Source organism: Megalops cyprinoides, chromosome 14 (genome assembly GCF_013368585.1).
Source record: "Megalops cyprinoides isolate fMegCyp1 chromosome 14, fMegCyp1.pri, whole genome shotgun sequence".
NCBI classification, from domain to species: Eukaryota; Metazoa; Chordata; class Actinopteri; order Elopiformes; family Megalopidae; genus Megalops; species Megalops cyprinoides.
In genome coordinates this window covers 33937251-33964158 of record NC_050596.1, presented here as the reverse complement: position 1 = coordinate 33964158, position 26908 = coordinate 33937251, and the positions used below count along the sequence as shown (strand labels likewise).

At 46.3% G+C, this 26908-nt stretch overlaps 1 protein-coding gene across 1 annotated transcript in view; it reads right to left on the bottom strand.

The window, feature by feature from the left end:
* Window positions 1–668: 668 nt before the first annotated feature.
* Window positions 669–26908, bottom strand: part of LOC118788758 (thrombospondin type-1 domain-containing protein 7B-like) — a 221818-nt gene continuing 195578 nt past the window's right edge. Inside the window, exons 19-32 of the mRNA XM_036544791.1 lie at window positions 18912–18917; window positions 16449–16582; window positions 16213–16366; window positions 14680–14821; window positions 14231–14346; window positions 13838–13955; window positions 11745–11890; window positions 8675–8846; window positions 7128–7301; window positions 6081–6176; window positions 5296–5378; window positions 4132–4324; window positions 1285–1372; window positions 669–1188 (exon numbers count right to left, since the gene is read on the bottom strand). Of these exons, the coding sequence (XP_036400684.1) occupies window positions 1107–1188; window positions 1285–1372; window positions 4132–4324; window positions 5296–5378; window positions 6081–6176; window positions 7128–7301; window positions 8675–8846; window positions 11745–11890; window positions 13838–13955; window positions 14231–14346; window positions 14680–14821; window positions 16213–16366; window positions 16449–16582; window positions 18912–18917 (1704 nt within the window). The 3' untranslated portion in view covers window positions 669–1106. The remainder of the gene's footprint in view (window positions 1189–1284; window positions 1373–4131; window positions 4325–5295; window positions 5379–6080; window positions 6177–7127; window positions 7302–8674; window positions 8847–11744; window positions 11891–13837; window positions 13956–14230; window positions 14347–14679; window positions 14822–16212; window positions 16367–16448; window positions 16583–18911; window positions 18918–26908) is intronic.

Genomic DNA, 26908 nt, shown 5'->3' with positions numbered 1-26908 from the left:
CCTTCTTATGTGTGGAAGAATGAAAAAGATGCCCTTATGACTACACAAGGGAAAAATGTACTGGAAAGCACTGCTGTCAGGGGTGAGTGTTATGTCAATGGCCCAGGGGAAGGTGCTTGACACATCCAATAGACCTCATAGTGCATTAGCTCTCCCACTCATCCTAGCCAAGGTCATGACTCTCTAGTTTGGTTTTGGTAGCATCATTACCTGCTGCTGGAGGAACCCTTTCAGATTAGTAAGCACGGCATACAGAGAATCGGATGAGTAATCACCTTATCTGAGTTTCTAGGAACCTTCAATTCTCCATCTCAGCGTTTCAAACGATGACAACACATATTAGCACTGAGACCAAACTGAACCTGCATGTCCTGACTGGGGCAATCCAGAGCATGAGGGGTTAAATATTTTGAATAATTGAGTCTGTCTGTCAAACTGCAGCAGTACATGTCTAATGTGTCCTAACACTACAGCAGTAGACCTGGTTTTGGTATATTCAGATGACCATAACACAGATACATCCTATAACATTATCATTGAAAACACATTTTCACATCAAAAAGTCTTGCATTACTATGTAAACACTAGAAAACAGTTTTGATCTGAAAGAAAAGACATGAACAGCACTAATATAGTGCATAATTCCACATCTGCTTTGTCACCATTAATCAAAAAGTCACTTGCGGTATGTTCCCTCAGCGGCCAATAAGCACCTGTCTGCATCCTTGGATGCCCTCGTCCCTTTTAAAAAGTCACCCAAGGCAAATGAAAATGTTGTCCGTTCCATAAGCAATGGCACTTGCCAGGTTCCTTTCACTGCTCTGAATGTCACTGTAGTGTCACTGATCTTGGTCACTGACCCAAAACAAACACTTCGCTGTGCTCCTGTCCTTGTACACAGAGCTCCATGCACTAGTTTTTAAAAGTTTAAAAAGGAGGCCTGCTTTCTGCCCGCTCCACAATAACGCGGTGCGAGCCGATGCCCGTGGGAGCCATCTCCGGTGGGGCTCGGACCCGGTCGTGGAAATGTTGCATACGTTTGGGTGGACGCGCCTCGGGTGCGTGTGAGCAGTCGGGCGCGCGCGGATTTCAGCCTCCCGCGCTCCTTACATGTCCGCGTCACCGTCGTAGGCGAGGGTCAGAGGCTTCACGGGCGCGGGCGAGCCTTTGCTCTGCTCCGGCTTTTTGCTGCGGAAACAGACACAGTCAGACCTACTTACTGCTGAACTTCTCCGGAACATTTCGAGAGGCATAATGCAATTTAAGAGGGGTTAATGTACGTACCACACCATGAAGGAGAGAGCGATAATGAACAGAATCAGCAGGAATCCGGCAGCGGTCACTCCGTAGACCCACGCCTTTAGCCGGCCATCTGCGGAAACAGACACACAGCAGCTCCATACTGGTGGCACTAGGCATGGAAACGTCGTTAATTTGAATTTCGGAAAATCAGAAAATGTCAAGATGGTTTGTGGTTCTGAGAACCTACCGCAAAATCAAGTTACAACGTGTAGCTGAAATTAAAACCGAATTGTAAATATCATGTCAGTGGAAATTTTACTATTTGCTTTTAACTTGGCCTATCCATACATGCTCTGAGGTACTGTGAAAAGCAGTACTTATAATTATAATTAGTTGCGATCCATTGTTCCAAGTGATCAGTGTGCTTTCCAGATGTAACACTATTCGTCGATACACCGCAGGTAAAGATAATTTTATCATTGCTCATTGAAGAACATAAATACTGTAACACTTCCATTCCACATCATAAAGAGCTAAGTTAAGTTATTGAAGATGTTTTCCATCTCTTTTGAGAAGTAATTCTCGCAGATAGCCAAAAACTGAACTGTACTATGTGATGTTAATATGAAATAACAATATCTCAAAAGCCAGCTTGTTAGCTCATTGGATCCAGCAGCACCTTCTAGATAATGTTATTAAAGTCACTGTAAGTATCCTAACAAGCTTAGTGCTGTGTTTATTTGTGGTTTTATTTTCGGTTTCATGTAATCAGTATAACATTGATTTTGGTCTCTTTTCTTAATTAATGTGGACCTCAGCAATGTGAAGCCAGTTATGGATCCATTTTATAAAAGCAATATGGAGCTCAGACCTGTTGTATATCATGAGTATTGGCACGGCTAGTGGTTTGAAATCTGAAGAAAGGTAAGAAAAAAAGAAAACTTGTTCAATAATGTTATATTTTTACTTTCCCATCAGTGTTATTTTTCGAGAAATATCGTTTCCTGATAGTTTTTTGTCATGAACTCCATCTCGCGAAACGTGCCCCATCGTATCATGAGCTGAATGCGTCATCTCATATCTACTTGCGACCATGTCCATTTTTAACAGATAAAGGGGAGAATTTAAACAACCTTTCTGGGTGAAATTGGAAAAGGTTGAATGTAGAGTGAGGAAAAATGAAAAGATGAAAAAGTGTTGGTAATTTCTGTAGCGCATTCTACAGTGACGCAGAAGAAACGTTTCTTTGCTGTCTGAGATCGGTGCGTAATACTTTCCTGACTCACTGCAAGTGAAAATGCAGGACCGCAGAGCTGAAAGGAGCAGATCATGGCACAGCGCCGGGGAGGAAAGGAACCGTTACAAATACAGCTGCTAATTGTGTTAATAATAATGTAAAGCAGCTACTCTCCACAGCAATGCGCATGAAGAATGTTTAAAGGTTTAAATACAGAGGAATTAGGAATTATCATTCCATTAGCACTGCCAAACATACAAAATACTATCTGATTTATTTCTAATTATATATACATGTATTTACTATGTATTCATAAGTAATTGTTTATAAAAGGATAATGGCGATCACAGTGACCAACAGTGTAGGCAAGCTCAGGGATCCTGCACAGGTAGCCGCTCTGGAAATACACAGATCAGATGCTCTGTGGTCACGTGGTCACCAGGAATCCTCCAAGGCTATGCCTGGCTGGGCCTGGCCCAATGAAGCCATCAAATACATGATTATTACTAATCTCATCAATAGACAGCCTTTTCCAGGGAAACTAGTGTTATTTACATAAAAAAAGACACTTATGAAGCTCTCAATTTGTGAGTTTCTTTTTTGACAGGAACAGGAAGTCTGCATTCAGACAGACTGTAGCTGGATTTGGCAGGGCTTTGTGAGACTGAGGTCTAAGCCAGGGATTGATTTTGGCCTGTCTGCTTCGAGAGAGATGAATATGGGGAAGGACAGGAGTTTGGAGAGACCAGCAGCATGTGCTGAGCACGCTAATACAGCTATAGATGAGCAGTGAGGTGGTCTGTGGCGAGGCCTCCCTTGTTAAAGGATTGATTAACACTCTTCACACTGACTCACTGTTACACTCTCCACACTGACTCACTGTTACTCTCTCCACACTGACTCACTGTTACTCTCTCCACACTGACTCACTGTTACACTCTTCACACTGACTCACTGTTACACTCTCCACGCTGACTCACTGTTACACTCTTCACACTGACTCACTGTTACTCTCTCCACACTGACTCACTGTTACTCTCTCCACACTGACTCACTGTTACTCTCTCCACACTGACTCACTGTTACACTCGTCACACTGACTCACTGTTTCACTCTCCACCCACCCGCAGTAGCGAGGATTCAGTAGATATGAATTTCCATACAATGCCAATGTATCTGTTGGAAAAAATGGAGGGTGGCTGTTTGATAGGGGTATGGAGTACAGGGGTATCTGTGGGTTGGAGTCCAATAAAGGGATCCAACCTGACCGTGAGGCCAAGATTTTTGACTCTCTATTCAGACATCCTAAACAGGAAGAAAGGTAGAGATAGGAGGAAGAGCTGTGAGCAGCTGACACAGAAAGGAAGTGGAAGGATGGGATTTTATACGAGCAGATAGAACCCGTCTGTCCAGGTTTGCTTAATTGGGTAGGGATTGTCTGAGAATTCTCCTGCTGAATCTTCCTTTGCAACTTTAGCAATGATATGAGCGACAGCGGTGTGGGTTGATGGGTTTTCTCTTGAAACACTAGGCTGAGCCTCAGAGAGCCCAGAGAGACAGTCCTCAATGCCACCGTCTTCAGTGCCCTCCTCTGCCTCCTCAGCATGGTGAAGCTGACCAATCAGAGTGCAGGCAAGACGTGCGCCGGTCACCTGGTCCCACAGGTCGCAGTGACCACTCGCTGAAGAAGTCCTGGATCTGGGATGTCCCGGGCTTCATTCGGCCCGAGCTGGTCTTCACGTCAGCCTTCTTGTTGTCCCCGCCGGGGGTCTTTGTGCAGTAGTCGAGGAATCCGTGTGTGGTCATTACCTCTGTGTACCCCCTCTCACACCCACATACTCCGCTCTGGGGGGAACATTGTCAAAACCAATAATTAGCGTTAATTAACATCCCTGGCCTTGCACTGCAGTTTACTCTCAAATTACCAGTTATACACAGCAACAATTTCAGGGGAACAATACAAATTAAATTGGATTTTTAATGTGTTTGGCTGGACACAGAGAGCATAAATCTGTCTGCCTATTAAAGACACCTGGGGTTCAGTTTCTAAATGTGAAATAGAAACTGAGGTGGAAGAGTGATGTTGTTTTTGGAGAATGGTGCAATCTAATGAACATCCTCCTACCCCACAAGCAAATAATTACAGAGCCTAAAGCATCTCCATACCCAGCTGAAAGCTGTTGAGATAGATTTCACAGCACACAGAGCTCTCTGTTTGAAGTGAAGCACTGAGACACTGCATGCTGGTCCTGTCGCTTGCAGTAGCCTGGAATAAACTCTAAGTGGCAGCAAATGTTCAGTCCAATGGCTTTTGCATGAAAAGCAGGCCTCCTGCTGTTCTTGCTGTTCTTGGCATACACATTTGGTTCTGTTGCGTTCTTTAACTAATAACTTTGATTCAGTGCGCAATCACACACACACAGTCTGTGCAGTAAGAACCAGTAAAGACTCCCTGGCTGCACACTTGCATTAAATACAGTGATGGACGGGATGCTGTTTTCACTGTAGGATTAACACAGGAAGCTGACTTTTCACTCACTGTTGCAACTTAAAACACACAACATACAATATATGCAACAAATATTTTTCCTCCAGTAAAACCCGTATCAAAGAATTCGTACAGAATTTATAATCCCTATTTTTATCCTGATTCTCATGGCGCGGTATATAAACTCCTGCTGATAAGTAGGCCAGTAATATAATCCTGTATGAAATACAGGCACAGAGTGTTTCTGTGTTGGGCCGCATGCTGGCTGCAGTTTTGCGGTCGCATGTAAACGGTGGTGAATGTGCTGCGGATGGGCGCTGTGTCTTACCTGTGTGCAGAAGGAGAAGGGCTTGGTGCAGGGAGGGTGGCAGTGCCGGGTGGTTGTGGGGCGGTGCTGCAGAAAGCAGCCTCCTTCAGTGGGAAACAGAGGCGTTATCAGCACCGTTTCCCCACCCATAACCAAATTAATGTGGTGTCAGTCCTGATTAATGAACCAGGGAGCTCGGCAGAGCCTCTGATCAATCTGTGAACATTGTAATTTCCAAATGGAAAATTACATGTCAAAACACCGCCGAATAATGCCTCCGGAGCCAGGACTCCTCGCTGGAGGAGATTACGCCATCCCAGCCTATATTTGCCGAAGTCAATTCCCTCCAGAGATAGGATCGCCCTGCCTGTTATTTACAGAGCGCCTGCTTCCCCCGGCCCTGATACATCCTATGCAAGCTCATTTGTGAATGTGGCCGAGCCCGCCTCATCCTCCCCATCTTTTAAGAAGAAAAAGCTGCTTCATTGCATTAGTATGGATTTTGTGTCTCCAGTACACCAATGCACTCCATTTCTGACTGAGTTGGAGGAGAGAAAATGATCAATCAACATATAAAATTAATCCGACTTTGTTTAACTCAATAACGGGATCAGTAAGTTATACCGGCACAGGAGATTATGAGGTGGTGCCCTGTGATGTTCATAATTAAAATCATAAACCTAAAAGGATTGAACACATTGAATTTTTAAAATGTGTTTGATTCCCCCCCTGCGCGTATGGCCTGGGTTATGTAGAAATGTGGCGGGGGGGCGGGCAAGGCTGGGCGGGGGGGGGGGGTTGCGTACCGGTGACGTTGACTCCGTCGGATCGCTGGCACCACACCGTCCGCTCATTGTCCCTCCATGCGCTGGTCCTCCACTCATAGCTGTGGCACTTTCCCCCTGTGGAAAGCACAGGGAGCGCTCGTTAGTGGATGCTCGTTAGCGGGCTCTTGTTAGGAAGCCCTTGTGAGGAAGTGCTTGTTAGAAGTGCGTTATCCAGCCAGGCATGACAGCAGGGTGGCCTGAACAGGAGACCTCGCCATCAGCTCGCTGGCGCCCCCCACTGAACAGGAGACCCCGCCATCAGCTCACTGGCGCCCCCCACTGAACAGGAGACCCCGCCATCAGCTCACTGGCGCCCCCCACTGAACAGGAGACCCCGCCATCAGCTCGCTGGCGCCCCCCACTGAACAGGAGACCCCACCATCAGCTCGCTGGCGCCCCCCACTGAACAGGAGACCCCGCCATCAGCTCACTGGCGCCCCCCACTGAACAGGAGACCCCGCCATCAGCTCACTGGCGCCCCCCACTGAACAGGAGACCCCGCCATCAGCTCACTGGCGCCCCCCACTGAACAGGAGACCCCGCCATCAGCTCACTGGCGCCCCCCACTGAACAGGAGACCCCGCCATCAGCTCACTGGCGCCCCCACTGAACAGGAGACTCTGCTGTCAGCTTGCTGGCACCCCCAGCAGGACTTCATCCTCTGAGCAGGAGGCACACCCCCTGCAAGAGCATGGTCCAGGGGGCAGCAGTAAAGGCCTTCCCCTCACGGGTCCTGAGGAGGACGTCATGGGGTGCATACAAGTGCCCAGTGTGGCTCTACAGGTATAAGTCCCAGGCATTACTTTGCAGACCCTGTAGCTTCATAGAATGTTAGTAGGTGAGCTACAGAAAGTGACAGTGTCAGATGAGCTATAACTCATACCTGAAGGTAAACTGAATGAAATGAATCCTGTGGTTTCTAATGCTGTACACACATGGGGATGAGAGGGTGTGTTTTAGCTGGCGGGTCAGGTCAGGCAGGGGACAGACAGAGGAGTAACGCAGGTGTGTTTGAATCTCACACACCTTTGCAGGGTCGCGTCTCAAACACCTGGTGAGGGCAGCTGTCCTGGTTCTCCATCACCTGAATGACCACCGCCCTGGAACGCGCCTGCCGCCCCACGGTCTCGAAACTCCTCCCATCCAGACACGTCAGCTGACAGGAGCTCCATGATGACCACTCCGTCAGGTGGCAGTCTCCTTCAAAGTGAATATGAATATGAAGGATTAGGGCTGATTTACAGTTAACTGTTAACAAGTTAGGGTTGATTTTTGGTTGGTTTAGGGTTGGTTTTAGGTTTGATATAGGGAGAGTTCTGAATGGTTTAAGACTTTGAGATGGAAAATTAATTAAAACTAAAGGAAATTATTCAGGAATTATTCAGATAACCTGCACAGTTAGATTAACTGAATGTTTTACTTTAATTACCTTGTACCAAGATGACCATGAATTTAAGTAGCATAATTATTTAGCAGTTTAAATGTAATTACTCCAGTTAGTTATATACAATATAGCGTGACCACTGCCAGTTTTTCACAGAATATATCACAATGAAACCGAGCTGTGAAGCAACATATAGCCCCAGTCATGTTCTGCAAAACAAAGCAAAATGTATACTGAACAATCCTAAAGGCACCATATGCTCTATGCACCATTTCTGCATATGATCCATCATTTAATCAATTCACAGCTAACCACTTCACAGTCCACTTAAGGAAAATTTCCCTGTGACAATTTCTCCAATGGCTGTGTCTGTCCATCCATGACAGGCTCAGGGCTGCTCCGCCTGGCTCTGCATTAGAGAGGATCTCCACACTAAAGCAGCTCATTACTCTCCATCTGACTGGAAGCCACTCTACTTTCACCCTTCACTGCAGACGGGGGAGCAGCTCTTCTTTCACTGTTCACTGCAGACGGGGGAGCAGCTCGCTCTCCCCGTCTCTATCCTGGGTGCTGCCGTGGAGACGGCTCACACAGCCGTCTCTGCACATGAGAGCATCTCTGCCGAGAAGCGGGAAGCTCTGATGAAAGGGCATCCAATTTGGGCCGGGAGCTAAAACACTACAACTGCAAGGGAAGCACGGCTTCCGAATCTCAGACAGACTGATCAAAACGCGTCACCTGAAGCCTGAATCCTGACTCTGAAAGCCGGAGCAGGCGGTGATATACAGCGGAAATGAGAAAAAGGGACGATTCACAAACTTGTGAGTTTTAAAGCTAGCAGCGAAGTTTCTCCACACAGCAGATTATTTCGTATGTAACTTTGACTCAGTGTAAAGTTGTGGTGTCGGGTCCCTTTCATTTTTGTCTTCTGGAGCAGATTTAAACTCCAGCCACTAACCCAACCCCAACCACAGCACAGGGCATTAAGCACTACGGTGTAGAGCACAACATCACACAAGATCACATCAGAGCACTCAGCTTAACACAGCTCATAAGACCTCACAGTTCCTGACCCTGTGTAGATGAGCACAACACACAGTGTAATAAAGTAAACTACACCACAGCACACCGTGCGATTCCGCAGGACAAGGCAGCACAGGTGTGATCGGCGGGGGCAGCGGCGCATTACCTGGGCAGGGGAGGGAGCAGGGCACCTGCCGCTCCTGGCCGCTCACCCTCCTCAGCTTGCCCTCGCACTTCTCCTCCTCCACGGGTTTGGGCGGTGAGGCCTCCGCGGGGTCGCCCCAGTCCACCACACACGTCAGGTTCCGCTCTCTCACCCCCTCACCGCACTCTGCGCCCTGTGAACACCACAGAGAGCATGCTCAGTGACAGCACAGGAGAGGCGAGGCTGCTGCAGGACCCCTGTCCCCACGAGGAGGGCAGTCTGCAGGACCCCTGTCCCCACGAGGCGGGCAGTCTGCAGGACCCCTGTCCCCACGAGGAGGGCAGTCTGCAGGACCCCTGTCCCCACGAGGAGGGCAGTCTGCAGGACCCCTGTCCCCACAAGGAGGGCAGTCTGCTGCAGGCCTCCCTGTTTCTACTGCCCACATGGGAAACCCGGAGTTTTGAATAGAGGCTATGTGGTCAGAGAAGCCACTGGGTGAGTTTGGTGCTGGTTAGATTGGGGCACACTGAATAAAGTCCTAAATCATACACTGATGCTATGAAGGTATAATTATTTCATAATAGGAGTAATTTTCAATGGGGCTACTGTAGCTCTGCATAGCATTAAAACAGCAACAACCCACCCTCAGACTGTCTGAGCTACTTTGGAGAAATGATTGTCTTTTTGAAACAAAGTTTTCACCCAAATGTAAAGTAGACACGTTACATATTCATAAATGTAAAAGAGACATCGCAGTGCCCCGCTACACTGGAGGTGTTCAGTATGAAACGGTGGTTTGTGGGTGGATACCCACCTGTATGTAAAGCACAGAGCAGGAATGACAGCTGTGAACTTTAGAACACACTGTACCCATTTCTAATTAATGCAACACAAAGCAACAGAAGGCGTGGGTGCGGTGGCATACCCACGGTGCTTTACATGAAAGTGTTTTGTCTGCAGTGCAAAAAAGAATGCATACGGAACTATGGATGTAATTTGGTTGAAAATTGTAAATGCATAAGTAATAAGAATATTGTCATTATAAAAATCAAGAGTTTGAATAACCTTGATATTTGAACTTTTAAGGATCATAAGGCACTTGAGAAACAGCGAGGTGCTTGTTTGCGTTATGTTTCACTAAAAACCATGCCCAAGTCATGTTGGAGACGTCTATTTTGTGATGGAAGGGCAGAGGAACACCCCTCTCAATGGAAATGTGTTGCAAAAGTGAAAAAAAAATACAAGGGAGAGAGCACAGAGTTCAATTAATGTAACTATTAACTTGTAGAAAACAACATGTATGTTGTACATGGAGACAAATGTGCATATATACAGATAGACCTGCAGACAGAACCACAGACAGATGCAGTGACAGACCCACAGACAGAACCACAGACCCCACCCCGCCACTGACAGACAGATCAGACTGACAGTCTCACAGACAGACAGATCCATAGAGAGACCCCCCCCCCCCCCCCTCACTGACAGACCCACAGACAGACCAAGGAGACAGAGACCTCAGGCGCTGAAGGGCTCTGCACGATGTGGGAGGGAAGGAGACCCCGGGGACGAGCGCAGGGTGCTTAATTAAAACCCAAATCCGGCTGGAGAGCAGCTGAGAATCTGCACAGGGCCTGTGCTTTATTTTAATGATCTGACCACAGATCCAAAACCTGGGTCCATTAGGAGTAACCTCACGTCTCAATGACACGGTCCCCTCCCAGACCTGGCATGCATGCACTCATTTTACAAATTCAATTAAAATCTTCATTTTTTCTTCTATAAAGCACTAATCCATGCAGGGTGACTTATCCCGGTGTCACTTTAGCTCACTCCTGTGAAGTGTGCCCACATATCATATGCTTTAATTTCACAGGGATGTCCTTGGGAAACCTGTACAGTATCACACGCACATATGATTTCTGGGAAATGCAGGTTTTTGAGAAATTCACAAGACTAATTTCATTCTGTGAAAGTCGTGAGTCACTGGATTTAATGTTTCTCTTCCACATATAAATTATGGAATGGAGATTAATGTCCGTTTTTTTCAGTCTAACTGCATATGCTTGTCCTTAGCTTTGAGTAACTTCAGAGCAAGCACTGTGTTTTTATTTTACATGTTATGTTACTGAAATTAGTTAAAGGCATGCGCTGCAGTTTGAGCCTTGTTCGCCATCCTCTGATGTTAAAGTAAGGTCACCAAAAACCTGAGTTATCCATTTATAAAGCAATCCCTTTTGTGTAGCATTATTGAATTTTTCATTGCAATATGCATGGTAAGAAATATCTCAGCCCAATAACGTATTAATACTAAATGACCAGGCAGCTGTCTGTAGCAGTCAGCACCTGCAGTGACAGGCATATCCTGGAAGGAGCCCATTTCTGTCCTCCTTCCTGGTGCAGCCTTGCTATATGCACTGTGCTGTAAGTGCAGATCTGTGGAAAGGCCTTTAGGTTAATGGTGCTGGGTTTGAATTCCAGGAAAATCACAGCTCTGCAGCTGCTTCCCCTGAGCCTCGGCTCCAGCTGAAAGCTGCCTGAGCGTCTGCCCGGGGAAACTGGCTGAGGGATTCTGCTGAGATGCAGAGGCCCACAGTGGGAATGAGAGCAGGGTGCAAAGCAATAAAGGGAAACTGAAGGTAAACTAAAACAGGAGTGCAGTGTGTAACACCTGAGCGATTCACACGCACAGCACTGTTTGACATTTAGATATGTTACAAGTGCAAATGATATTGAACATATTGGGTCCGCTCTGTGTGATATTTAGAGAGCCTGAGAGAATTTCCAATTGTTGACATTCCAATCAAATAAAAATGAGAGAAATTTCCATTAACACAGTGCTGTGACACTCCATCCTGTATGACCTCACACCAGGCCACCCTGACGAGTAAAACATTTACATAACCATATTAAAGGGCATCCTGCACCTCTCAAAGAAATTCTCTGAAAGTCATGTTCAGTAACCTTACAGTTCATGTGACAAATAAAAATATTTCTTATAGCAGGTATTATATTTCAAAGTAGAAAACAATAGATTTTTATTTACATATCCTCAGTAAATATAAGCGAAGAGAAATGAGAGGGGCTGTACCTCCACTCTGCACGGAGACCACTGCCCCAGGGCCCATCTGTAGCAAGGCCTTATGGGACAGGGTTTGGTCTGGGACAGCTGGGCGGGGCAGGGTCGTCCCCCCTCATGGGCCTGCTGGATCACGCTCCGAGAGCGTACCACGTGACCTGCCAGGAAATCACAGTGACCAATCAAATTCCCTGTCCTTAGCTACAGCCGGTGAAATACCTCAATTCTTGACAGAAAGCGCACAGATCATAACCACATAAACACCCCAATCATTTACTCAGTTGTGAAATTGTAAATGGCTTTTTCTAAACAAATGATACAAGACTACTTTTTGCGCATTATGTAATTTTTGGAACAATACAGGTGCAATTAGGTAATTGGCTAATTAAGTAATCAAGCTATCTGCTGGAAGACACGCATGCTAGCATATGCTAGGACAGCTCTGCCCGGTACACTGCAGTCTCACTGGCTGCAGTAGCAGTGCTGACAGTCTCAGCAGAGCATCTTACGCGTGCAGGTGCAGTAATACAATGTTTCAGGTTCAGCAGCGTGCTTCAGGCCTGGTGAAGCAGTCTAAATATCCCACCCACTCCTCTTCATTCTGCTCTCTCTCTGTTCAGAGGGTACAGCTCCTTTCTTCTAGTTTCTACTCCAGAATTTTAGCAGGGGATCCATATTCTATTTTTTGATGTTTTATACTTTTCCCCAATTTCCATCACCCTCACACTAATGCTGTCGTATACAGTTAAGTTAAAATTAGTTTTCTTTTTCCTCTTGCTACAGACAGCCGTGATTAGATATGCCCTTAATGGGGAGGCTGAGCAAAGCTGAAAAGGCACCAATCTAACAGTGCTGGCATCTGAGCAGGTGAGGGAGCAGGTGAAGGGGCAGGACGAAGCCCTGCTTCAGGACGACCCCTGGCTGACCCGTGACGAACCGCAGGTCAGTATTACCCCACTCACAGTGGGGCTCCAGCACCATGCACTGCCCACCAGAACCCTGAGTGCCTCTGGAACCAGCTGGGTCAAGAGCGTCTTCATATTTGTATGGAGGTAAAGGAACAAGCGAAAGAGGAATGTGTGCCTGAAGGATTCCTGCCTGACAGACATCCTGTGCAGATGAGTCAGAGACAGCAATGAAGTGAGATATCCTACTGCAGCTCAGCTGGAGGCACCTGGGCTGTTGGGGCTGACAGAGCAATAGTTTGTTCTGACAGATGTTTTAAAGCAGAAGTTTGGCCATTATAAAGCAGGTCTGAAATGATAAAACAAGATTTACGATTACAAAGAGACAGATATCTCAAGGCGGGTGTCTGTTTGTGACATCAAACAACTGTGAATGGCTTTATTTATATTCTGTTTTATCATTTCAGCCTTGCTTTCAGAAGACTGCATGTCTGGTTTAAAGCACTTTCCTAATCTCCAGTCTGTGAACTGACTATGTCCCATCACTATCTGAAAAAAAGCTCCTCTCAGCATCTCTCTGCCTTATAAACGTTTAAAGTACATTTCATAACATTTTCACAACATTTTAACAGCATTAAATTCACAGATCTGTGATTTAACAGGCTGACTTGTAACTCCTTGGGAGGCTGGTTCAGACTGATGGTAAATTCATCAGGGGAAAAAAAAGCCATTGCCAAATGAAGATTAATGAAGACTGTCGAATGTTTCTAATTAACGGACTAACAAGCGTCCCTCCTCGGGAACTGGGTCTGGGAGACTCCAGAGACTTGGTGTGCTCTGAGGTTAAATAATTAGCTCTCAGATTCTGCATGAAGTAATAACTCTGTTCCATCAAACTGATGCTGAACAACCCAGAGATTTGACATTAACTATGTTTATCCTGAATCCATCACCAGATAAGATAAATAATTAGTTCTGATCAATTATTCATTCACTGTGACGAATGAAATGAACTTTGGTAAAGAAACAGCCCAGTTTATTTAAGTGTACCTGTCACAAAGGTAAACTAAAAGGCATCCCTTATAAGATGTAATGGATAACCCTAAAAAGCCTCGAATCTTCCCAGCACATTGAAGCCTCAGCAGCTAGTCCTGCTGAAACTCTGTGGTGGTCACCTGCAGGTCAGGTGTGAGTAAGCACCTTGGTTTCCGCAGGTGTGTGAGCACTCGGTCCATGCTGACCACTCGGAGAGCAGGCAGCTGACGGGGCAGTCCGCCACGCAGTGCGCGCTCAGCTTCCACCTCTGCGGCAAACCCATCTGCAAACCGAGAACACACAGGGGTGAACGCAGGGCTCAACGCTAAATTATAAATCCATACACACAGCAGAGAGCTTCCCTGCCCTCCAAACGCTCTTCAAATGACTGCAATTATGTGCAGCAGAAATGCCTTCTGGAAAGCAGATGAGTTACAACAGGGTTCCACACTCGTGTAAGGTCTAACCAGACGGGGAATGGGATTTGAGGACGGAATTAAAGGTGGGCGTGGTCTGGGAAATGGAATCAGCCACTCTGTCAGGGTGGGCGGGGCTCACCTCTTCGCACATGCTCAGTCCCTCCACCTTTCCGTCGCTGCGTATGCAGTCCAGTTGTCTCGTCCTCACACCCTTCCCACACACAGCCTTCTCGTTCAGCTGACAGGTGCTCCAGTCTGTCATGCATACACAGACACACACACACAAACCAGACAGATTGCAGTGTTATGCTATTGTACCAGAATGATTGTAGTAAGATATTTTACAGTATTTTACAGTATGAGGTAAAGTGAAAGTGACTGTACCTGAAAAGTTGGGGTGTAGGTGACTGTACCTGAGAGGCTGTAGTGTAGGTAACAGTACCTGAGATGTTGTAGTGGTAGGTGACTGTCCCCGAGACAGTGTGGTGTAGGTGACTGCACCTGAGACAGTGTGGTGTAGGTGACTGTACCTGAGACAGTGTGGTGTAGGTGACTGTACCTGAGAGGCTGTAGTGTAGGTAACAGTACCTGAGACGTTGTAGTGGTAGGTAAAGCAGGTGCTGTTGAGGATGCACGCCTCTGTCTCCTGTGTGTCGGGGCAGGTTTTCTCTTTCTGAGGGAGACGCAGCACATGCCTCCATCTCTTTCTTATAGTATTCTGGTCACATGGCTGCAAACGATCAAACAGGTACAAACAGGTACAAACATGACACACTGCAAGACAGTCAGTAAACGGAGATACAGACAATGCTTTCTACAGGAGCAGGCCTTACCCAGGAAATCAAACTCAACTGTTCCACCACACTGTGTAAAATAATCCACATCTCCATCACTGCCAGTTACTGATAAATGAGTCACTGCTCAGATGGACAGGCCAGACCGCCAGGTGTTACGGCCATTACTGAGAGCAGTCTTCACCCCCTTAAACATACAGCACATCTGTCTCTCAGCCTCTCCAACGGGAGGGTCTCAGTCATTAATTACAACTGGAACGAATCCCCTAACGTCCATCAGTGTGTGGATTTTGGCCACGCTCATGAGAGTGGGATGGCAGCACACCGCTCAGAGAAAGGCATTGATGGGCAGTCCATCAAAGAGATGTGCAAAAAACAGACAAAGCCAATGATGCTTGAATAAGTATAATAATTATATTTGGTAAAATTCTAATTGGCTGGTTAGGCCAGCCAGGGAGATCCAGCTGTTTCTAATACAATAGTGTGTGTTTGAAATGTTAGAGGCTTGAATTTCAACCAGTGAGCTGAGAAACCTTTGCTTGACAATTACACTGATATACAAGCAGTATTTATCCAATTCATAGATCCATCAGTTCGATAAGCAATACTATGTTTTATTGTCTTAATATTTTTGTTTTATGTTTTATGATGCTTCAATGACTACATCATTAATAATACAGGGTATGCAGGATGAATGATCATGTACGGAGAGCAGTAGACCATTTAATGCAGAGCTGTTCTCAAAAGCTAGTATGAATTCCTGCCATTGACCCTTTTACATGCCGTGGATTACACTGTCCGTTCAGACTTAGCCTGCCTCGTATAGGGAGCCTGCACAATGAAAGAGATATCGGAGCAAAGACTAAAGCACTAATGAGGTCTGTCTCATCCTTGTTGGAGAGAGATTCAATCACCATCTAGAGTTCATACTGGCCATACTGTATCTCATTCATATGCAGAATCTCAGCAAGGATTGATACAGTATGATTTATCAGTGTGATACAGTAAGGTTTCCACTTAAGCTTTATGCAGATATGTTAACTTTAGACCGACATCCTTGACATTAGTTTGTACTCGCACTGTGAAAGTCAGTCTGAATATGAGCGTCTGCTAAAATGTAAAAAGGTAAATGTAATCTATACAGATAACAGAGGACAGACACTCTGCTGGCCCACTGTGACATCACACAGCTGGAGACAGGTCTTACCAAAGGACAGCTGCTCCACTGGCTCCACTGTGACATCACACAGCTGGAGACAGGTCTTACCAAAGGACAGCTGCTCCACTGGCTCCACTGTGACATCACACAGCTGGAGACAGGTCTTACCAAAGGACAGCTGCTCCACTGGCTCCACTGTGACATCACACAGTCGTCAGGGCAGGGCAGGAAGCAGGTCTGGGCTCTGAAGGGCATGTCTTCCTGGTCACATAGATGGTCGTCCACACTGTCCACCTGGCCCTCGCTGCCCTTCCTCACACACCTGCCGGTCAGGTGAGGGAATATGCCGTGTCAGAGCAGGTACAGTAAGGTGTATGGGTCTGAGGGCAGGGATTGTGACTCACTTGACTTTGCGACTCTGTACACCTTCCCCGCACGCTGGCAGCTTGTCCACACTGTTAATGGTGCACACAGACCAGGACTCTGCCACCCATGCGTACTGCTTACACTCGCTGTAGCAGGGCACGGCCTCATAGACCTGGGGACATACACACAGAACAGAGCAGGCTGTTAAAAACACAGACACACACACACACACACACACACACACACATACAGAGAGAGGGAGAGAGAGGGAGAGAGAGAGAGAGAGAACACAGACACACAAAACACAGAACACAGAAAACACACATGCTCAACACATGTACATGTTTTTCTATTAACAAATCTATCAAATTTCATTTATTAGAGTACATTTTCACTACCACTATTGTCACAAACCACTAAATGTGTAGTATTGTGCATTCAGTAGAGGGAATATTGATAAGAGCATCTGCTAAATGACAACATATAAATGAAAATAAATATGAACCAATCAAAAGAAAAAAAAATTGCCAAAAGTTATGTAGTGTCGTGGAATTCTTCAGAACACAAGAGCGAGTCCCTATTGCTTTGAAATTTGGTGCAAGAGTGTACTAGCTGCATCAAGGGATCAGCACGTCACGTTTCCTGGTGAGTTCCGATTCTGACAGCTCTACATGCTCCCTTTACAGCTGGCAACAGCGCCCTCCAGGGTTTTAATCCTCTAACAGCATATATTACACATCCCATTAATTATATAGCTAATTCAAGATTACATTACATTACATGATATGCATTTAGCAGACATTCTTATCCAGAGCGACTTCCAGCACAAAAGAACACAAGTGTATCCATTCAATGACAATGTCACTCCCAGACCAGCAAGTGTGAACATAACACCATTCAAGCCCTGCCACAAGTTACCAGCGGAAGCCCGGTATACTGCGATACACACGCGGTGTGCTCAAATGTGCAACATTGCATCTGACTCAAAGACTTTATAAAAAGGACTTGTTATGCCATAGTATACCATCAAATTACGCGAAACTCAGAGTAAAAACATGGGGTCCTCACCGCCTGATGATATGGATGTGAAGTACACATGGTGAAAATCTTTATTTGCCCAGTTAGTAGCCTGCCGGTATTCGGTGAATTTGTGCTAAAACAACTGAGTCGCAGGACTCTAAAAATGGCATTTGACAATTGTAAAATTACATGGATCAAATGATTATAAATTGTAAATATTTTTGAATGTTTCTATTTAAGTTTTGCAATGAAAAGTTAATATGAGATTAAGTACTGATGTACATTCCATTGTCCACTTTAGATCAGTTTTGTAAAAGATAAAGTGTGTGTTTGTGGGATTGGACTAGAGAGTGAATTGAACTGAGGGAATTGTGTCAGAATACTGAATTGTGCTTTTTTTTAATTGACTTCAAATTTGAATTTAGAGGGACTGACTCTGTCTCTCTGTGGAGTGAGGCGCTACGTAAAGGTGTGATCAGACCGCGAGCCACACCCCTGCAGACCCGACAGATGCGGCTCGCGCTCTCAAACGATATCCCATCTGTCCCCGCATCTGCGTACGGCGCGCCGCTGTTCACTTCGCCTAACACGCGCAGTCGCCTCCGATTGGTCTGTTCTCCCATGTCTGCACGCGTCACTGGCTGGCATAAGCTTTGCGCAAAGGGAAAAGTGTTGCCTTGTTCCAGTCATGAATTTAGGCCGCCAGCTCTTGATTATAACAAACTGATTAATCATACCACTAAACAAACTATTAGCTGCTACAGTATTCTACAACTCCAAATGACCATGTGGAGTGTAGAGTGGATATGGTGTGCAGTCTGGACTCCGCTCAAGTCAATATACACAGACAAAAAAGCTCAATGATGTGTTATGACAAGACAATATATTGCAGAGCTTAAAAAGTCAGCAACAGACCTTTTAACATTGCAAGAAATTATACAGTAATATCACTCATTTTCTAACCTTATCTCCAACCACTCAACATACATAGTTTTCAGCCCTGAATGCACAAAAGGTTTTCTGAATGACCTGTCCAAATGCATCAGGAGGTCAGCTGCAGGAACTGTTCCAAAGAATAAGGAAACGAATGCCTTCTCCCTGGATCCAAGGAGGCCATGTGCTCAGAAGAAATGGTACCACAGACAGATAATCCTCTCCCCTCCTCGGGTTCTGTCTCTCTCTTACTTTCAGTTCAAGTGCCCCCTTTTTGGGGAAAATGAAACAATACCAGGTTAGCTTAGATCTGCTTCAGAAAAGGCTCACTCTCTATTCACAAGCTAATGAAGTCCCCTTCACTCGCTGCAAATGCCTGACCAGGCTAATGAAGTCCCCCTCACTCGCTGCAAATGCCTGACCAGGGGCAGTGTGTCTCACATCAGTTTCTCCTGGGACCCTGGTCATGTGACGGGGTGCTGCGGACCCAGCATGCATCAGCTGCACTGTGGAAACCAGAGCACAAAGACAGAAGCAGCAGCACTGACCTGAGCCTTCGTGGACGTCCATATTAGCAGTGCGTGCCAGGCAGAGGGGGAGAGAAAAGAACGAGATATCCATTAGTTTGTGCGGCTTTTCGCTGCTCCTCATCTATGCTTTCAAAGTGGCTAAACTTAATTTCTCCAAGCTCAGCTGTTCCTCCAGCTCTGCAAATCCACTGATTAAGAGGAAGATTCTCCCGTCGGCTCTACCTGTTTGCCTTATTTAGATGAATGTCGATGGAGACTAAACAGCATTTGGCTGTGGCTGTATTCCGCCTAAGGACTGAAACTTGCTTAGATTAAGATTAACCAGGTACCAAATGTTACAAACTAAAAAAGATCAAAGATGTTTGTGCTGTGCAGGATTCTGTGCTATACTCCAGGAAAGCAACAGTCCACAATCCGATTCTCACCTGACAGTCTGAGAGCCAGGAGAAGGGGAGGACTGCTACATAAGACTGCGCTGCACTAAAGACTACACGCTGAAGCCATGTGGTCAGTAGTGAACCATATTTGCACCTTTGGTGCAAATTACAATAGGAGTCAAGACCCTTTCTGAATCATTTAATTGATCACACAGAAACAGCTTACATAACTGCAGTCAATAACAGGATGTAAGCCAGAGCTTGCAGTAAAGACAAACTGAATGTGCTATTAATCACGATACCTTCTGACATGGTAAATGGCAATTAGAGCTCTTTCATACTGGAGTCAATTAGCTGTGGAATTACTTTACAGAAAAACAAAACAAATGCAAACAAACCAAAAAAAATGGAATCACGTCTGTGACTCGTCTGAGATATGTGTCTGCTCATTGTCTTATTGCACACTAATTAAAGAGCGTTATCGGAGCGTTGTTGGAGGGAGCGTGCTGTGGCGTGCGGCCAGGACTGTGCTGGGAGAGGCTGGGGTTGAGCTGCGTGCAATCGGCTGACGTTAATAAGCAGCCATTTAACCCTGCGAATGCTGCAGCCACAGCCTGAAACACGCAGGCGTTCGACTGACAGGAAAGCAGTGACAAGACGGCCTCATACCGATCTGAACTTCTGCGCATCCCCGCATGGGCGTGTGGCCCCCCCCCCCCGGCAATCCTCGCTGGTGGGGGGGGGGTTGTTAGTGCAGAGAGAGCCCCCTGCGCGGCCCTCAGCTCCTCTCAGAAACAGAGAGGAAATAAAGCCTCGCAGCTGCGTCTCCTCTCTGTAAATCTCTTTAACTGTCACGCTCTGACTCCTGCTTCAGATAGAGCAGGCCATTACAGCCGGCCGACTCCCTGGACGTGACGGAGGACAGCCATGTGGCAGAGCAGCTTACAGAGATGAATGTCTCTTTCATGATGCTCTCTAATACTCTTCCGAGACGCTGTGCGGATGCTGAGGCACAGCGAGCAACGCTGAGCGAGGTCACTCTATCCCGGCGAGTCGCAGAGACGGAGTAATCCAACGCGTCCTGCCAGAGAACCGCCTTTAACACACATGGGTGTAATAAAGTGCGCCAGGGAATCCCATCAAGACGTCAAGCCCACGCTGGTGAACTGAAAGGTCATTCCAACAAGGAAGATGCAGTTTGCCAACTTTTAAAGGGCGGCCATATTGATCTCCCTCACATGGGAGACACGACATTCTCTGCAAGGAAAGACGGTGCAGGTGTAAATAGGAACAAACTGTCCAGAAGAAAAAAACACTAATAAAAAAAGACATTGGCAAATACTAAAGACAGAACCAGAGTACTCGTAGAAAGAGTTCTGTGCTTCAGACACCCAGGAATGGTTTATGCTTTGATATTAAATGCTCAATGAATGCTGAACAAATATCTCTTAAGGTGATTTTTCAGAAGCATCAGAAACATTGACTCTCTAAATGACCTGAGCCAGGCTTGGTGCTGTTTCCTGGACCTTGTGCCCAATAAGGATTCTATGATTGAACAAAGCAATAAAGCCGGTGGGAGTCACACAGAGTGAATGCCTTCGTGTGCAAAGCCTGGTCAGTATTATCAGATTCACGAGCCTTGCTGTCCTGTATATGGATCAAAGTACATTACAAAATATTTCAAATTGACATGGCATTTTTTTTCTCCTCATGCAGGTTAACTGTTGAATTTGATTTATTTCAATGGGAGTCTTTAAACCCCGAAGAGCCACTGTAAGTCTAATAAGAACATGCTTTACTACACCTGTAAATAAATTAAATTTCGAAGCACAGCTGGGGTTTTTTTTTTTCCACAAAGACGCTGCATCGCTGTCGGGTGTGTTCAGACTTTCATTATTCCAGACTTTTTTCTGCTCTGCTCATTTTGTTATTCTAATTAGCCGATGTGGCCATGACTAACCTTGGTAACAGAAGTAAGCGCTGGGGGCCATCTGGAGTAGAGGAGCAGTCTGATGAAACTGGAGAGCCTCCAACACAAAATTAAGCTGGTTGCCACTTGTGACTGTCCAAAGAATATGCAGATTCGCAGCATGGTTTGTAATGGAAAAGGCCACCTCCCTTCAGGCAAATCTCTACCCTAAGATAACATTCCTGTGCATGTCACCCATGACATTAATCACATCTGATCTTCAGAAGCAGTGGATTGTGGGAAGAGGAAAAAAAAACAGCCACCTGGCCAGTGGTGCTGATCAATGCAGAGCTTATTCAGCCTCTGCTCTAACTCATCCATTATTTATGCGTTTATTTATCTGTCAGGCGCTCTCATCCAGAGCGACTCACAGGGCTAACCTGGCACGATTCATTAAACGTGTATCACAGGACCAACACGAGAAGCAGGGCCAGAAACACAGCTCCCAAGCACTGAGACCGAGCGTCAGGCTGGAAACCAGCTACAACAACAGCTACTGTTTTCGCATAAATACACTGCACTGCCTACCACCTGCTTACAACCAGCCTCACAGTAATACATAATCATTTAGAATAAATAATATCTTACAGACAGTAAAATTAATTTTCCAGGATAAATTTATCATTCAGAGCTGGGCTTTGGGGCTTCCCTCCTGCTGTGTTTCTGAGTTCTTGTATAATCAAGATCAGACAAACAACTGCGTTTAAAGGCAATTCCGATGTTACGGCCGAATTAATTTAACACATCCAACGCTCTCAGACTCTATGCATTTACATCCTATTTAGAAGAATTACAGTAAGTGAATAATGGCAGACAGGGAAAAAAAAACACTTTGATGCCACGTTTCAAAAGAAACATTTCACTGAAAAAGGGCAGAAAAGCAACAATTTGCTAAGCTCTCCTTTCTGGAGAGATGATCTGTGTGATGGGTGTTTAAAGAGGTGTCATTAGCAGGCTATCTCCCACTTCCTGTGATGCTGTTATAGGCTCAGCATGCACTAAACCCATGACGTCCTCACACTGACACGCTAATAGCAGCTCTCAGGTTCACAGATGATTTTTAACCGAATGAAAACACTGGGATGTGGGAGACTGCCAATGGGGTCCAGGCCAATTTCAGCGGAGCCTTTTCGCCCCCTTTCTTTGTGAACGGCGCGTTTGCTGATTAGATATGACTAATCACAGTTTAAAATCTAAATCAGGTTCAGGAGCTGAATAGCAAATTTTCATCAAACCAGCTTTTTTTGCTTTATGAAAGCTCCGGCAGGCTTCTGAAGGCACTCATTAATGCAAATAAGCTTTAACCCAATTGAAAACATCAATCCGGCCGTCACCATGCCAGCTCACAGGAAATAAATCATAATAAGCAAACTGACAGGGAAAAAGGCCCTCGTCCGTCCAGCACGATTCCCCTCCCTGAGAACCTGCGAAACCACACTGATGAACAACAGGGACTTTACCTGTGCTGCAAACAGGAGCGTGTGATTACCCGGCAGACAGGAGCGTGTGATTACCTGGCAGACAGGACAGCGGCATGCCGTGCGTTACCCGTCAGCGCTGCGATGTGTGTGGCGGGGCTGTACGCACTCTATGGAGCTGCAGAGTTTGACACATTGTCACCATTAAGAACTCCCATGAAGGACTGGCGCAGTTTGTCACCAAGTAGCTGAGATGCCAGGGAGGATGAGAAAGACTTATGATGGAGAAAAAGCTTCTATAGTTACTGTGAGATATCCTGTTGTAATACACATAGTAATACTGCACCTGTAATACACTCTTCTACAAGAGAGAGCAGCACCTCAGGTTCAAGAAACCTCAGAGTTATGACCTTATTTTGACAAGGAGACTTGTTTCCCTATCCAATAACACAAATATTCTCACTTTGTCCAATTAAGAAGTCTGATCAAGGAGAAGGCTTCCCTTCCATGACCTCACTAATTTCCCGGAGTTGTGCTTTACAAAAGACTCTTCCCTCACAGATGTGGGAAAGTTAAGACGCCCCCTTGAACTGACTACTATAAATTATCATTTACCATCTAATCGGACATCTGTGTCAGATGCACTGTGTAAGTAATTGGAGATGTGAAGTGATTTTCCGTTAAAAAATCGACACATTTGAAACCAATCGGCTGGGAACACAGAGGGATGTTCCGGGGGAAAAATAAACGGCTCTTAAAGGCAGATTTATCAAGCCTTGGTGCAGCACGTCCAACCGAGCTGCAGCCCCACTGCACTGCTCGAGGATATGAGTGATGCAGCAACCTACCCAGGACTGCATCACCATCTCCCCCAGCCTGGACACTCACTCAGCTGCTCACCTTTCACAGACCACCCAGCTTTGTCACCTCTCTCACGGGCAGCAGAGACCCATCCTGACCCTGTTAGTCCAGGTCTCTACCCACTGACAGCGCACTCAGACCCGGTTTCAGTTTCAGACACACCCATTAATTACGGGTCTGAGCAGATCTGAGCTTATCTTCAGCACTGCACTGTAGCCGAAACGCTGTCAGAGAGAACAGGAGAGAGATGTGCGTGTGAAGAAGCACACATCCCTGAGTCGTACGCTGCTGTGGCTTTATCATTTTATTCGGGAACGCCATGGTAACACATAAGCTCATAAGACACTCTAAATCTTTCCCATGATTTTACAACGGATGTTTCACATCGTAATGTTTGTGCCTACTGGCTAGGATTTTCATCGCAGTAGAGTAAATTTGTTACTTTGTTCCAGTGAAGATCTGATAAATCCAAAAGCAAAGTCTTATTAAAAAAAGGCAAACGGTTGTTTTGCCGCTGTGATGCGCCTCGTGCCTGTGATTTGGGCAGCAGAAGAGGAGCTGCATGGAGGTGATGGAGGTGATGGAGGCGGAGGGATGAGATAGGGCTCCTGTGGGAGGACCGGGCCTGTGGAGTGGATCCAGCCCAGTCTGCTGACAGCACATGATGGCTGCCATATGGCCAGGCCTGCTATCAGAGAGCTGGGCTGCTCAGAGCGGCGAGTCCCAGGCTTCAGGCCTTCTGAACCGCAGCTGAGGCCAAAGCACCGCAGGGGAGCACAAGCTATCTACAGCAATGAGATTCTGATTTTTACCTGCAAAACTTAGAACGGTATGGCTTGGGATAGTGCCTTCCAATCCAACAGTAGATGCACCTGCAATTAACAACTCCCATGTATACATCAGGCAGTGGGCGTAGGTGTAAATTGATAAGCAGATGTTATCTGAGATCCTTCTTTGGATCTGAATACTCTGAAGGCCTGCTTTGAAACATGACCTTTTACGGTCAATTTCAGATGACTTTACGCTGCAGTGCTGAAGATCTCACAGGCAGATGTTTCCTTGGTTTCCATCTTAACTTTGTAGCGGCCTGGAGGGGTTCTGTTTAATCATTTTTACTGGGAATCTAAATAAGATCTGCATGATATGAGACTCCTATGTTATATAAAATACCTTCCAATATTATATGAAGCAGTCTGTGGACTGTCTCTGTGAGGATGTCAGAGAGCCAGCCATTCTCAGTGGGCAGTCCTACATACAGCATCGCTAATTATCCAATCGGATGGCTTGTTTTTCTGAGAGAACGAGGGGCAGGAAAGTTTCTGGTCTGACAGAACAGACTTCAGAGGTGGCGAGCAAACCGTATCTGTCATCAGCTCAAACGCAGAAGGTCTGGGCTTCCGGAACATCTGCTTCTGGGACCGTGAGTGGGACAGAGGATTGCGTTCTCATGGTTTCAGAGCTCGAAAAGGCGAGTGAGCAGAGTCTCCTACTACTACCAGGAGCTATACTAAGCAGCGCATTCTGTGTGTGACCCACTCAACTTTGGCACAATCCCACAAGACCTCCTTCAAAGTTCCTGTGTGGTTCCCGTAAGATGTGCAATGAGCACTTTAGCTTTGAAGTGAATGTGAGAGGCCTGCCCCTGAGCCCAGTGCATTTAACATGCATCAGCTGCAGGAGCGTCACCCACGCCACCGCCGGCGCTCTCTGACCCTTTCTGCAGATGTGTTTGAGATGACAGATCAGTAGTTAGATGACAGGAGTACTGCTGTGTTCTGGGCCGTGGACAGGAGCGTGTGCAGAGCCACATGAATGCAGAGCCGACATCCTCACAGATACAGCGCCCCCTTTGAGGGTCCTCTGTCAGCAGCACATAGGTACAGCACCTCACCTGGCCTGGGCAGAAGACTGTGTAATCTGCATACTGCAGGAACAGGGCTGTGTAATCTGCAGGAGCAGGACTGTGTAATCTGCAGACTGCAGGAACAGGGCTGTGTAATCTGCAGGAGCAGGACTGTGTAATCTGCAGACTGCAGGAACAGGGCTGTGTAATCAGCATACTGCAGGAGCAGGACTTTGTAATCTGCAGACTGCAAGAACAGGGCTGTGTAATCATCATACTGCAGGAGCAGGATTTTGTAATCTGCAGACTGCAGGAACAGGGCTGCGTAATCTGCAGGAGCAGGACTGTGTAATCTGCCGACTGCAGGAACAGGGCTGTGTAATCTCTGCAAAACCCCACTCCATTCTGACCTCTGAACCCCACTCTGTGCTGATCTCTGAGTCCTGCTCCATGCTGATCCCTGCATCCTGCCCTGAGCTGATCCCTGAACGCCTCTGCATGCTGATCTCTGAGCAGATGTGCCAGCATGAAAACTGCAATATGGCCATTTACAAAATGTTAACAATGAGCGTTCATCTGCCTCTTTAAAGATGAAAAAGCGCATTAGCAAATGCAAACTCTGATTTCAGTGGCAGGATATTAGAGGCCGGTTTAACAGGGGGCAGATTAAGCTTGTTAGTGGGTACTTAACCATCTGTACACAGATCTCCAAAAGAACACATTTGAATATTTTTCACGCATGCCTCCCCATCTGCATACTGACCTCCACCAGCGGTGTCCTTTAAAGCCTGTTCAAGCATACAGAAGGCATTCACAGCACAATGTTCCTGTTTAAACTGTGACCCAATGGGGAATACACTGTCAGAAATATTTGCCTGGAGGGAAATACGCGAATGTAAAATCAAAGGCCATTCTGGGACCACCTGTCTGCTCTCCTGCCCGTATTTGCGCGCAGACAGAGCTCTGTGTAAGACTGACTGCACAGCTTGCATGCCTGCTCTGTGCGGCTTTATGGAGCCGCGGCCTCAGGCCACTCCAATAACCCTGCTATCACATGGCAGTCTGTTACCCTTAACCCTAAGCTCTCTTAACCTTCAGCGTTGTTTTGTAATATTCAGCCTCTGTCCAACTTGCTACATAGTTGTGTAAAACATTAAAAAACCTGGCAACACACAACTACCGCCACAGAAAATTAATAACAAAATAACACAGTTAATAACACAGAAAATGCATTGCATTTAGACAGAATAGAGGGATAGTTCTGACTAACAGAAAATAAAACAGCCACAGCTATAAGTTTTATAGCTGATGTTTAAAGAGGTTGACAACCATCAGGACCAAAAAGCACTACATCACACTACCTGCTCAGTATTGCAATGGTTCAGGTCACTCCTCTGTACAGACATGCTGGAGGCCAATTTACTTGTTGACAGGAACAGAGTTCCAATTATCCAATTATAAGCAGAGTGAGAAACACAAGTCTATACAAAACCTGTGTCTGTGGGAATATTATTCCTGTAATGAGCGCTCAGATGCAAGGCACATGG